Source organism: Athene noctua, chromosome 3 (assembly GCF_965140245.1).
Source record: "Athene noctua chromosome 3, bAthNoc1.hap1.1, whole genome shotgun sequence".
Lineage (NCBI taxonomy): Eukaryota > Metazoa > Chordata > Aves > Strigiformes > Strigidae > Athene > Athene noctua.
The window spans coordinates 36,381,225-36,395,156 of NC_134039.1; the positions used below are offsets into that span (position 1 = coordinate 36,381,225).

The window sequence follows — 13,932 nt, forward strand, 5'->3', positions numbered from 1 at the left end:
CACCTGTAAGATGTATTTTGTTTTCTTTTAATGGATAACTTGCAGCTCTATTCATGACACTGTGCTAGTTTCTAGTTGCCAAATAAAAACCATTAGAAATGTTTTTACTGTCTAGCAATAGCAATCGACATGTATTCAGCCTGGTCTAACAGAGAGGATGCTAAGCTAGGAGTCAAGGAATACTTTGTTCTCAACTTGCCCATTGGCCTGCAGCAGGAACCTTAGTGAGCATCCTTGTCAGAATGGGCACCAGTTTTGAGGCTCTGTGTATGCACTTCATTAAAGAAAAATTGCCATACCTGAGAAAGGTTGCAGAAACACATCTTTTTATTTCCACAGAGTGATATGCCTGCGGACTTGTTTATATTTATCACAGATATTATTACATATGTTTGTTTAATCATATATTTCTTATGTATAATATTTAAATGTTGACAGAACTATTATTTTGATCCTACATGCAGTGAGCCGCTTTGACTTATTAGCTTCAGTGTCAGAATTACTATCGGTCAAGCAACCTTTGACAGATTTCTGGAATTAAAATTTAGATTCTACTCAGGCTGAGCAGTTCTACACATACTAAAGATTAGGCTGGTCAGGGGATGCTCCTTTACACCTTCTGAACCATCTATTAGTGGTATTCCAAAGAGTAAATACCCATTATTTAGTTTAATTTCATTAGCCATGATCTGAAATTAATAGCATTTTCCTCAGCCTGTCTTACTAGTGCCAGTCAATGCAGCTCATGGCTTTTAGTACAGCCAGGGAACAGGACTGTTGATGAAAGAAAAAGGTTTTTATGTTGCTGCTGCTGCTGCTTAGAGCACTTGAAGTGGAATCTAAAGCAGTTGAGAAGGTGGAAATGTGATTGCAAATTGCTTACAAGAACCACTGAATTTTTTTAGCATTTTTGTCTTTTATATTGACAAAGTCAAGTTAGGTGGAGCAACTCTTCCAAGATACCAGAGTGTCAGCCTGTTTGGACACTGTTGCTCTTCATAAGTACACCTGACTGTTTCTGTTGAAGACAGACTACAAAAGTGCTCTAGAAAATTATAAACACGTGGTGATGCTTCTATAATAAGTAATAAGCTGGTCATAGCAGATAAGGGACTTAACTGGCTTTGCCGACTGATGCTCTCTCAAACATACTTGGTGAATGGGCTTGCTTGAGGGAGTCTGATCAAAGATTAATATGATGTCTTGAATTGTCTGTATTTCTGTAACTATCATAAATGCTCTTTTAGAGGACAAGATTCCAGTAAAATGCTGTTACAAACTCCTGAAAACAAAGGGGCTTAAATCAAACCAGCTCATCTGTATGCATCCTTGTGGGATGGTTCATGCATGGCCTCCAGAGGGTAAAGGAGGGTTGAGAAGATGTGTGAAGTGCTGTTTCTTCCCTAAGGGCACTTGCAGGAAAAAAAAAAAAGGAAGGGTAAACTGGATGTAAAACATATGTGACATAAGAGAAACAAGCTTGTCACTGCTGCCTGAGATGTGCCCCAAAACCACCTGGTGTTCCTGGAAACAGAGAAAGGCAGGATTGGTGCCATTTGTACTTCTGCTTTGGAAATGGTTTGCACAAGTGAGAGGACCTCCTCAGGAGCACCGTGGTGCTGTGTAAGCTGCCTGGCTTGTTTGCTGTAATTTCTTTTGTCCATTTTAATTCTGAGTTTTGAGGGTTTTTTTCCAAAACCCACTGTTTTTGTTTTTACATCCTTTTAGATTTCCTTTTTCCCCTGCTGCTACAGTATGGGCAGTGAGGCTTCTCATCCAGGAGAGGAACATTATTTTTGAGATGTCTCCTTCCACTGCAAGGCTTCATGTCTAACTTTGTGATGTGTGAGCAGAGAAAAGTTTAGGCCTGTTGTCTTTTACCTGAGCTTTTAGATTTGTGCTTCTGACTTAGACTCCTGTTCTGTATTTATTAGGACTCTGAGAGCAAGTAGGAGGTTGTCAGGAGGCACCTCTAACTTTTCTGTAGCCACAATTGGAGAATTGAATCTACCTTATTGGAGAAGACAGACAAAAGGTTAAAACATCTCTCTTTTCAGAAGGCAACTGCTAAACTATATATATATTATATATATAAAACCACTATATATATAGTTCTATATATCTGTGAAAACTTATATTTTTGTATGTTGTAGCCAAATATTAGAAAAATAATTAATAATAGGCTTGGTAAAAGGATGTAATGTGGATATTGAGAAAAAAAGTAGCTATGGTTTTGGAGCAAAGGAAGTCCTGACCTCTCTGGACCTGGCTTACAACTGACCTACTGTTTGGCTGTGACAAATTCTCTCAACCTCCAACTCCTTTTTCTCCAACTGTAAAACTTCAATATTTGACTAGTCTGAGGTGAATATGTTGATAAATTTTTAGTCTGTGAAGTGCTTTAGAATTGCTGCATTTGACAATGAATTGCAGCTGTATCATTTTATTAAGAAGGCTAATGAAATAGTTTTGGTTTGGAAGGAAACGTTGTTCTACTACCCAGCCTATTCCTTGAAATAACATTCTGGGAATATGCCATAGTCAAATAATTGGTTATTGTAAAACATCAACTATCTTACATTGTTAAAGACTTATAAATGATTTTACTACCTGAGAAAAAAGGTGTGGAACTACTTGGCAGCTTTCCAGAAGCAATCTCCTGTGTTTGAAAAATGTCATGGTCCCCACTTACTCATAGTCTTCATTAACTGTCATTGCTATAGTTTAACTTAACAGTATATGGCTAATAGTCTAACTCTTGTTGAGACTGCCTATTTATATTTCAAATATGGTATTTGTGAAATCTTCTGTATTCCTAGCAGTCGTGTTTACAGTTTGTCACATACAGCAGCCTGGCTGTTGCCCAGCACATGAAGCTTCCTCCCCTTCCCTTCCCACCCCTGTAGGATGTGTGTTCCTTGAAAAGCATCCAAGCACAGACTTCTTTTTTTCCTTAAACTGAACTGATATTTGAGTTACCTGCTGGTGTATTTAGCTGGGAGTTGTACCTCAGCAGAAGGGATTGTGGCTTATTTTTGTTTTGCTGATGGTATGTTCAAGGAGAACAGATCCAGGATAAATATTGGTTGAAGTCTTAGGAGTAAAATACATGATCACATTTAGATCATGTAGTTCTTTCTCTTCTAGTTAAATTTATTAGAAGATTTCATTTCACCCATTTGATGTTATCTACATTCAGCTATTAGATACCTGAAGGCGCACTTAACCCAGTCAGCAGCTGAAAGAGGGTTTAGTCTGGTCGGTACCTATTGTGGTTTACAACTAAACATGTTCCTTTGCTCCTTAGGCTGATAGAGGCAGGTTACTTTGCTGTGCACTGGGAATCCTCCAGTGGAAAGTGTGGAGAGAGATTGTGAGTCAGGGCCTTTGCAGAGGGGAAGTGTGTGGGCTGATGGCAGATGATTCACAACAGGGTCAGAATTATTTTAGATATCACAGCCCTTTGCTTATTTAAGGAAGCTACATCGAAGGAGGGCTGGGAAGAAACAAAAGTAGCAATAGTGTTATCCTCCTCAAATATTGTTTAAAAACTGTACAGCTGTAGGGTGTATACTAATAGGATAAATAAAATTCCCTAAACATTTTCAAGTTGGGATTGTTTTATCAGGCAGTAATTCAGCAACAGTTAGTACTCAGAAGCCTTTAAAACCGCTAAACTGGATTTTCATATGGACAGGTAACCAATGGGATGCTGTCTTAGTTTAGAATAAACTAAGACGGGTTCTGGTTTGGAAAGAATGTGCTTTCCAGGCATGGTGATGAGTGCTGTCCTCTTATAGTAGCTGTGTGAAGACAACTGCCTTTGCCTAAGCAGTAAAAAGTGGTATCAGAAGATTATTGGACCAGAATATAATGTAGAATTAGAAACTGTAAACCAGCATTTCAGAAAGTGTACAATAGCCTCCCCCATTCCAAAAGAAAAAATTACCCTGATGAAAAGATGGGATGATTCAGTATAAATAACATAATCTTTTGTTTTCTGTCATGCAGCATATGAAACTTTTGTCTAGAGTTGCAAATGGTGTTTTTCAGTGAAACAAGTACATTAATTCCAAAGCATGGCAAGTTTGGGGTTTTTTTTTAATGAGTAAGATTTTAATATTTACAAGGTTCATTTTTAATCAGAAAATCTCTCTTTAAAATTCACTGTAATGGACTGCTGCATTCCTTCAAGCAGAATATTTTCTAGGACAACTCAGGTGACTGTCTTTGAACAGATTGATGAAAGCAGTGCTCTTCAGCAGTGTTATATAGTACTATATGCTAAATATGGTTGTAATATGAATCACTTCTTGCAGGTATATATAGATATCAGAGCAGTGTATATATTATTTGCAACAGTGATTCTGTTTTTATTCAGCAGTTAAAGGATTTAGTTTTAGAAGGAATGAGGTTCTGGTGTGTTAAATGACTTACTGCAATTTCTAATTTCTAAGTCATTCACCTAATTGTACAAAAAGTTGTCCTTATCTGAATACTTTCCACCCTTTGGAGTGAAATTTCAGGGTTTACTTTTTAAATTAATATATTTTACATTTGGTAATTAAAGCAGACCTATTCTATGTTTTGTCCTTTTGGGTAAGAAATTACTTTCTCAGAAGGCCAGTACCTTCAAGTGTAAACACTGTTAACTCCAACCTTGTTACATTTGTTTGACTTTTCCTACCCCAATTCCTCAGGCATGTGCTTTCTACCTTCAACTCTTAAGTTTATCTCAAGATGAACTTGGCATGACAGTTACTTCACACCCACTGCCAGGTTAAAAATAAATCTTAAAGTGATTACAGTGACAAATGCATTGTACTGCTTCTGTAGTGAAGACTTAACAATTTTTTTTAAAAAAGTGTTGAAGTTTAGATCTTTTGTTGTTTAGCGGGCTGGTTTGCATCATTAGAAAGCTTCACGTTACCTTTCTTCCCGTCGTTTCCTCTCTGCAGGGCTTCCTCCATTTACTCAGTTGTGGAGGGGGATGGAGGAGGTGACGAAATAAAGTTGTGGTTGGCTATTTTAATGACAGTCTTTCATGGTGTTATCCAAAGCCTGATGAAGCTGATGGACTTTGGATCAAGCTAGTCAAAAAAACAAATCTGTATTTGGAAAAACATCCTGCAGACTCTTTGAATGCTATATCTGAAAGTTAAATAAATGCTCTTAACTACAAATGACATTCCTGTCTTATCTACTGGTGCTTAAACCTGGCTCCTTGCTCTCCTTTCATTGTTTGGTCAGGGAAAAGCCTGGGTTGTTGATTACGCTACAGACAAAACTGCTTTTCTTTTCATTGTGCAAGTAGCCATGTAACATTCAGACAAAATTCTTGTTTCATCCCATGGCAAAGTACATACAGTGTATTGTGTGTGCATGTGATTGGGGGAGTGAATATTATCATAATATGGTGATGCATTTTGCATGAAACTCTCCAGAATGCCTCATTTGAGCTTTTGCCATTGTAATTCCATGTATCATTTCAGTGTTAAGCAATGCCCTAGGGTCAGGAAAATCCATAAGATGCAGCTGGTAGTTAACCTATGTGTCACTAGTCTGCACAGAGGATGTAAAACTGAACATTTCCATATGAATAACGCCATCTGTTTTTTAACTCCCTTGCATTTAGTTCTCAGCCTTCCCCCATCACAGCCATTGCCCTGTATCTCCTTTCAGTTTCTTGTCATAACTGCCCAGTCACAGCCTGTATGACCCAGAGGGTCACAAAGCAAGAAAGTGTGTCTGGAGCTCACACTGCCCAGAGATGATGTAATGAGGAGAGAGGAAGGCAGAGGGAAGTTAAGACTTAAGTTTGGGAGACCAGATGCTGAACTGATAAGATAGCTAGTAAGACATGTAGTAGTGGACCTGGGGAGAGGCAAAGAAGAGGCTTAATTTTTTTTTTTTTTTTTTTATCCCCAACCTGAGGACCCTATAGATTTTCAAAGTCAGGTGTGGACCCCATGCACATTGAAAATATAACTCATTGTTGTACTTAAGAACATGTTGTTGGTCATCTTTTTCAGGATACCTATAGATTGTGCATGCATTATCAGGTTTCAGCAGACCACAAACTCAGAAAGAGCTATTTTGGATTGTCTTTTTTCCACTATTGCTCAAATTCAAGTGAGACACAATAATACAGCACACCACCTAATTTACATCTCCTTTTTTGTCACTTAGTGTTGTTTTTCAATTCAAATGCTAAACTGCTAATCTTTTTTGAAAATTTTGTTTGCATGTGATCAGAAATACCTCATGTAATGGATACTGAGTTTCAATATGGATACAATTCTTGCCATACTGACTTGTCTGGGGCCAAGATTTTAATTCTGAATAGTTTAATGAGGACCAGTAAGCCTGAGCTCTGTCCTGTTGGTTGCTGGTTGTTGCATAAAAATACTGTAAGAAGATCCTTCAAGTGTAAGCAGGTTTTTCCTCCTCTCTGTAAATGTTTTGAAGGTACCAGTGTTGGTTTTGATCACTGTTAACGTTTGAAATCTCATGATTCTTGCATGTGGTTACTGTATCTTTTTGTTAGATATTAATTTTCCTGTGTGTAGAAGAGCTGCTACATATACTAATTTTTGTGACCCTACATTTTTGTCCGAGGCACATTTTCCAAAAGGGCATTTGTAGATGACCTATGAAAACTAGAATGATTTTAAAATAAGATATTATGATTCTCTTAGCTGATAGAGCATTTTTGCTTTTTGACTCAAATATTAACAAGAAGGTACTCAAGGCTGCCAACACCCTTACAGATACGAGCTTTTTTCCCCCCCCTGAGTTTCCTCATGTGTAGTACTAGCACATTTCTTAAGGGCATGTTATAAAAATAATGAACACCAACTCTATTATGCATACAGGAGCAAGAAAGTAAAGCTCCAGCGTCAGACCAAAGGGATTAAGGTAGTCCCAGGGGAGTAAATTGAAACTGCAGAGAAACATAACCCAGATGGTACACGCCTTGTCCTTGGTAATAGGGAGCAGTGCCTGGAATGTCTGCAAGAGAGAATGCTGTTGTCTGTGCTGGTGCTTTGAAGGCTGTTCTCTCATGGGATGGGGGTTTCTGTCCTCTTTGTACTCCGGCAGGATTTCCGGGATGCTGTGGCGCATGCCTCTAGGCAGCTTGGAAAGCCAGTGATTGAGGACAGAATCCTGAATCAGATCCTTTACTACCTACCTCAGCTGTACGAACTCAATCGGGACCTCCTGAGGGAACTGGAAGAGCGATTATCTCACTGGTGACTATCAATAAAGGGATACCATTCCTTTGATGTTGAAATTTATCTGTAGGCTTATGTGATTCCATGTGACCATGGTTTGACTCTTGTTTGTGTTTCGTGAGCCTTCTTAAATGACAGAATTGACTTTGAAGGGATGGGAGATAATTTTCCATTTAGATGTACTTTTTGCCGAGTAGATGTACCCAAAAAAGGTCCAGGAGGCATCTCAATATATGTTTTTAGCAATCACGCTTTTTTATTTAAAATCTCATTTTTAATTGAAAGTTCTGGTCCCTGCATGGACATGATAAGTTGACTGATTTCACTAGCGGAAAAGGATGCTGTCCTGAAGACTGGTTTGCATTTTAAAGGTAGCTGAGATCTACTAACCAGGCACAGCACTGATTGACAGCCACAATACTACTGAAGTCCATTCTCAGTTACACTGGTGGGTGGATCTAAATCAGATATACAAAGCTTACCGACAAAGGCACTGAAATGGGTAGATTGCAGTCCCATGCTTGCTTTTAAGGGATGGAGACTGCATCTTGAAGTTTGAAGATCTGTCTCCTCAGAAATCCAGCTTGTACTGAAGTGTTCAAACAGTTCAAGACCATTTTAAACAGTCTATTTTGTCATCTAACACTAAACTAGCGTGTTGAGGTGTGCCTAGTTAAGGTTTTTCAGAGTAGCTACTGAGATGGATGCCTGTCTGCTGAACTGTAAGCTTTTTCTTCAGAACATAAATAGCACATCATGCTGTGAAAAAGATAGATGTATTGCTGTAGGGTTAAGATATACACTCTCTATGGCTCTTTCTAATTGCTCTGTTTTTTGTTTCTAGGATTGAACATCAAAGAATTGCTGATATATTTGTTAAAAAGGGTCCTTACTTAAAGATGTATTCAACTTACATCAAAGAATTTGATAAAAATGTTGCACTATTAGATGAACAGTGTAAGAAGAATGCAGGTTTTGCTTCAGTTGTCAAAGACTTCGAGGTACTGTAGTCTTTTGTAAGATATATTCTATTTTGTGGCTTTTCAGCAGTTGTGAGCCTCCATAAGGCTTTAGAGATTGCCCCCCCCCGCAGTCTTGGTTTGAGACTTAGGGTATAAGTGGAAAGAAGTAAATTCAGATTTTGTGAAGTAACTAGTGATTTTGACTACCACTGTGAGATATAAGAAAGGAAGTCGATTTTCAGAAAATGTAGCACTTGCTACAAATTATATCAAAGACACATTAACAAAATCTCTAGTTACTTTTTTTTTTTTTTTTTTTTAGTTTTGTCTCCTGATCGTACTATCCACCAATCCAATTAACTATCATATTTTAACCAGGTCAATTTATCTACCACATCATAGGGCAGTAGCTTACTCATGGAAATGGTGTTTCATTTTAGTTGGAAACATTAAAAAGTGAATTTTCTTATCTGCGTATTTCTAGAAGTTTCAAACCCAGTGCATGCAACAAACAGATGAAAGCTGATTCATGTCCCTAAGAGCATTGCCAGATTTTTACATAACTCTCTTAAATCAGAGAAGAGGTGCAAGCTCCCTAAGTACATGATCCACACAAATGGTGAATTTAACTCCTATTACATGGGATTCCCCTTGGGTAATCCCAGCTCTATTTTTTTACAAGTGGTTCAAAAGGCTGCTTACAGTGGTCAAAGGAAGAGCTTAGGGCAGAGTCAGCAAAGACAGGAAGAAGATAAAAGGCCTTTTTAAGGACTGGGTGTTTTAGACATTATTATGGATGCGAACTTAAGATAATTAAAATTTTTGAAGCACTGATCTTTTAATTCTGTGTTGCCTTTAGAGGAGTGGATTAATTAAAATTTCTACTGTGAGCATTGCTGTCTTCTCTGCCTTTCTGCCTCATGGCCACTGAAAGTGATTACAACAGAGCATGTTGCCCTTGCCACTGGTGTTTCCTTTATTTCTGGGAAGATTCACCTCTCTTCCTCATAAGCAAAAGCACTTTGAATCCACAGATCATGAGTGCTTACTGATGTCTTTTAATGCATGATTAATTTTGCATGCAGTCTTCCACATGGAAATGCTTGGCCTGTAGCGTTTAACACTGCTAGCTGAACCTTTTTAAAGATAAAGCTTATCCATTGTAACTGGTAGTTTTTTGTAGCTATGTTTTCTTCTGCTGGAACCCTTGACTACCACTGAATCGATACATATTTTGGGTTTTTCTTTCAGATGAGCCCCCGCTGTGCTAGCCTGGCCCTCAAGCACTATCTGCTCAAGCCAGTTCAGAGGATTCCCCAATACAGGCTCCTGTTGACAGGTACAGTCGGGCTCTTTTGCAGGCTTAAGAAGCCAGTCTTCACAAGTCTGAGGAAACTTGTTTTCAGGTGGTTGTATCCATCTGTAAAGCATGTTTATCTGACTTAAGATATGTGAAGCTTTTTTTAAAAAACATGCCATGGGTTTAGAGGTTTTCTTTGTTAATACTGATTGCAATAGGATACACAAGTAAGGTGCTAATATTCCCAACATTGTGGTGTGTTCCCTGATAGTACATTCAGCACTACTTGGAAAACATGAAACCTGTGGTGGTTTTTTGTTTGTTTCTGTGGTGATAGAAGCCTGTAATTTCCTTAGAGTGTTGGAATGCACCTGTTCTGGTTTGGGTTTCAGGGTTTTTTTACTTTTGTTCAGGGTTGGGGGTTGGGTTTTTTTAAATGAAGGAAAAAAGCCGTATGGAAAATTGGAGCTAGGAGAAAGAAGTGAAAGATGTCTATGCAACTGTGAACTTCTGCAAGTAGCTTCTCTATTTCTCCCCCACCCATGTGTTTTGTCTGTAAAATCTATTCTCTTTTAAAGGCAAAACACATGTAAGTCCTTAAGACTTGTTACAGGGGCATTGTAGGCTGAAGATCTGATTTGGGACTAGGAAGTCTGAGCTCTATACCCTGCTCAGGCACTGGCATGTTTGGGTGACCTTGAGCAACTCATCTCCATGATGCAATGCTTTCTTTTCTGTAAAAGAAGGGCAATGATAGAGGCCTCCTTTGTTGAAGTATTTTGAGATGTGTTTGTTGTAAGAGGGGGATGGCTCCTGTAAGGATTTGGAAATACTTACGGCATTGTTTCTGAAAGTCATTGCCTCTTGATGAGCAATTTAAAAATAGCCTCTGTTTATGTAGTAACTGCAAAATAAAATGCTCTGTGACTTTTTTTTGGCTCTGTAGCAGGTTATTGGCATTTCCCCAGCAAGTACTTAGACTAGTGATGCTGTGATAGATACAGACTTAAGTGTTATACAGCTGTTACCAAGTTATTAATGTTGACTGTTTTCATTTTAATCATCTCATTAGTCTCAGGTGTTGAAAAAAGGGTGAAAACCTCTTATTAAATGGAATATTTTGTTGGGGAAAATCTTAGTGACTCTTAATTGATGAAATCAAACCATAAAACAGCATTTGGAGAGTTGCTTTATTTTAAAAGGATACTGACTCAGGGCACAGCATAGGCTTGTTATACACAAATCAGCAGATCTTTGGGTAAATTTGGAGGTTTTAGTTAAAAAGATTGAACAGAGGATCAGGATGGAGTGAATGCCGTTGTCAATATACATAGCAGAGCAAGAGATGTCAGGGGCGAGTGGCACTGAATCAAAACTCAGATGTTGAAGGAGAATTCCTTGTGATCTTTAACTGTTATTGTGGTGGGTACAGGCTGTTTCAGACCTGAAAAACCTTATTCTGTGGTGATGGGAGTTGCTGTGGGTGTCCCTGTTCTGCAGACCTTACTGTGGCTGCCCAGCTTTAAATACACCTTGAAATGCTATTGGCAGGAATGGGATTGCAGTGCTGGCTGCTGATTTAGAAAAGTAATTTTGTATTGTTCTATGGGAGCAATAAAAGAGGTCAGGCTAAATTTAATTATGCTGGATCTGGGGAGTGGGTTTTTTGGATCTGTTTAATTTTTAATTGGTTCAATCTATCATGCCTTTCTGTTGTGCTTGAGATTTTCACTCTTCTGTATCTCTGACTGGGATGACCCATCTGCTCTGTAACCCCCTAGCAGCTCTGTGCAGTATTGAGCAATCTCTGTATAAACTTGTGCTGCAAAACCTTTGGAGGACATGCAAAATATTTGGATCTATTGTTGGAGTGGGTGAGATGCAGTGATACAGCAGCTGCCCAGGCCAAAGGGGGGGTGTGTGTGTGTGTGTGTGCAGAATCTGTTAGTGAGGGAGGAGGGGGCAGTGGGTAAGAGCAGAGGAGCGAAAATAATCCAGGAAATGAAGCTGCTAGGCCTGAGTCAGCAGGGATTTCTTCCTATTTAGATGTTCTGTGTCAGTGGGACAGCTTTGTACTGGTAACCTGCTGCTTACACGGTCACATCACAAGATTGTTGCTGTGCTTTGAAGTGGAGTTACTTTTGTGCTCACAAAAGCAGGAGCAGGTGGACTCGTAAATCAGCCAAGGAGAGGCACAGCTCAGCTGTGTTTCTGCTTAATTACACAGCTTCTCCAGTCCAACAAGTGAACTTCTCCAAATACTGGCCCTGAGCTCTATACAGCAAATATTAGGTGGGTTTTTGGGGGAGGTTAATTAGAGGCCTCCGATTTCTTCTAGAAATGAAGGAGAGGTGATTCTTTCCTCCTGAAAACCTCTGATTTAAGTAGATGACTTGAGACTGTACAATATGAACAGGCTCTTCATTGTGATAAGCCTCTCTACTCTTTTTCTCAACATAAGGTTTGCAGAGAGTCTTTTATTATACTTAACTGAAGTATAGTGAGAGGCTGAGGGGAATGAAAAATAAGCCTTTGAGCACACTGCTCCTTTGCAGCTCAGAGTTGTCAGACTTGAGGCCAATTGCATGTTGAGGAAGCACTGCTTTGAGTTTAACTTAATTAAATTAGACAACCTGAGACAAAAAAGTAGTTTATCAAGTGGAAGAGAATTTTTAGTGGGAGAAGAAGTAATAGGCGTTGCCCCCCAGCAAGAAGGAAGAGAGAATTGCTGACTGCTGTTAGGTGGCAGCAGGGCATAAGGAAATTTTGTTTGTTGTAGAAACAGTGCTTGTGTGCTCTTGTGTTGATTTTTGTTGTGTTTTGGGGTATCCACCAGAGTTATGAATTTTAATTTCTAAGTCTGCCTTTCTGAAGGTATACTTACGGTTTTCCTAGTCTCAACAACTAAAGCATATTTCAGAGGGGAAAATTTTTTTGGCAAAGACAGTAGGTATCATACCACCTTAATATCTGACTTCTGTATTTATTTTATCTAGGAATATTTTTGCTAAATTTTTACTGTAATGTTATTCACGTCTCTGAATTCTGCTTGCCTGTTTAAGTCAGTACTTCCAGAAAGTACTTGCAAGCACAGAATTTCCAGTGTGTATTCACAGAAGAGACTAAAAATATCTGTTCTGATGCTTCTCTGAAGCTTTTAGCTATGAACTGAGGTTCACTTACCAGATATACATAGAGAGTATTATGTGTTTATCACTTTCAAGATTGTGCAGTTGCAAGGTTTTTTAGCTGCTTCAGTCTTGTAAAGCAAAAGCTGCCTTCTTTTTTAAATACAGAATTTTAAATGAATGCAGTTATCTTACAATCTCTAACTTACACCTCTTCTAGTCACTGATGATATAATTTAAAGTGCTAGAATATACCCATCCAAAAAATGTTTTTGAGTAATGTAAAGTGGTGTTGTTCTGGGGAACATGTCATGAAGCATGAATTTGCAAAGACACAGTTCCCATGTTGGGTCTCTGGTTTTAGTTTTCCAGTGAAATTACTTTGGGTAATAAATTGAATGTCTCCATGTAGTAGCAACAGTTTCTTAGAGTGCCAGCAGTACATTTGCAGATGACTAAATTATACTCACCTCATCTCTTGTTCCCAGCCTATAGAGGTGAGTATGTGGTTGACAGCTTTAAGAAGCTGATATTTCTATATAAGCTGTAGGGACTCGTTCTTTATACTGGGAGGTTCCCAGTGGAGTCTTTTGTGCTGGCCCCGATGAAGATCAAGTTGCACTTGTAAAGCTTTGTTTGCTTTATGATGGGGTCCTGAGAGTGCTTTGCCTGGACAGGATGGCACAGCTCTGGTGTGAGAGAGCAGGAAGGGCAGGAGAGGGCAGAGCTGCTGTCTTATGTGTGACAAGTTCCTTTAGGTGTTCAACCAACTTTAAACCAATGTCAACTCTCCTCAGTTCCTTTCAAAATACGTCCTGTTGATTTTTTTTCTCTTGCACCAGCTTCTTGCCAGCATAACCCAAGGTGAAGCAAGATGAACATTGCTTTTAATTGAATGTTGCCCTGGAATGTCTGGTAGCTACTACAGAACAAGATCTTGAGGGATATGAAGGATGCAGTATTTATGGAGCCTAGCTGGAGAGGTTTTGGTGCAGTGTCAGACTTCCCTTAAAAGATCACACATTGACCAGTGCCTGATAATGATCAGATAAAACTTTGAGGAGAGCAGAAAGCTGTGGGTGTTCCCCTGGCCCAGACAGTCCTCCCAATGCTCCCTTCCCGCTTCCCTGAAGGAGACCTCAGTCAGTTCCTCTTCCTTCACCCCAACCTGCTCTTTATGCTTCTCTCTTGGATCCTTCCTTAGGTCTTTACTAAAAAATAAAAGTTCAGTGCCAAATGTTTTTCTTCCTGTAGTTCTGTTTTTCTCAAAGCTGTCATTAACTGACAAGATTTCTCACTCTTCATAG

General features: G+C 39.0%; 1 protein-coding gene across 3 annotated transcripts in view; it reads left to right on the top strand.

The window, feature by feature from the left end:
- FGD6 (FYVE, RhoGEF and PH domain containing 6) overlaps positions 1 to 13,932 on the top strand; it is a 75,096-nt gene that overhangs the window by 35,152 nt on the left and 26,012 nt on the right. For all 3 annotated transcript variants that reach the window (XR_012633400.1, XM_074902729.1, XM_074902728.1), the window contains 3 exons: positions 7,102 to 7,253; positions 8,080 to 8,236; positions 9,449 to 9,536. Coding sequence is in view for 2 of the 3 variants with exons in the window: in XM_074902729.1 (XP_074758830.1) it covers positions 7,102 to 7,253; positions 8,080 to 8,236; positions 9,449 to 9,536 (397 nt within the window). In the remaining variant the exon portion in view is untranslated. The remainder of the gene's footprint in view (positions 1 to 7,101; positions 7,254 to 8,079; positions 8,237 to 9,448; positions 9,537 to 13,932) is intronic.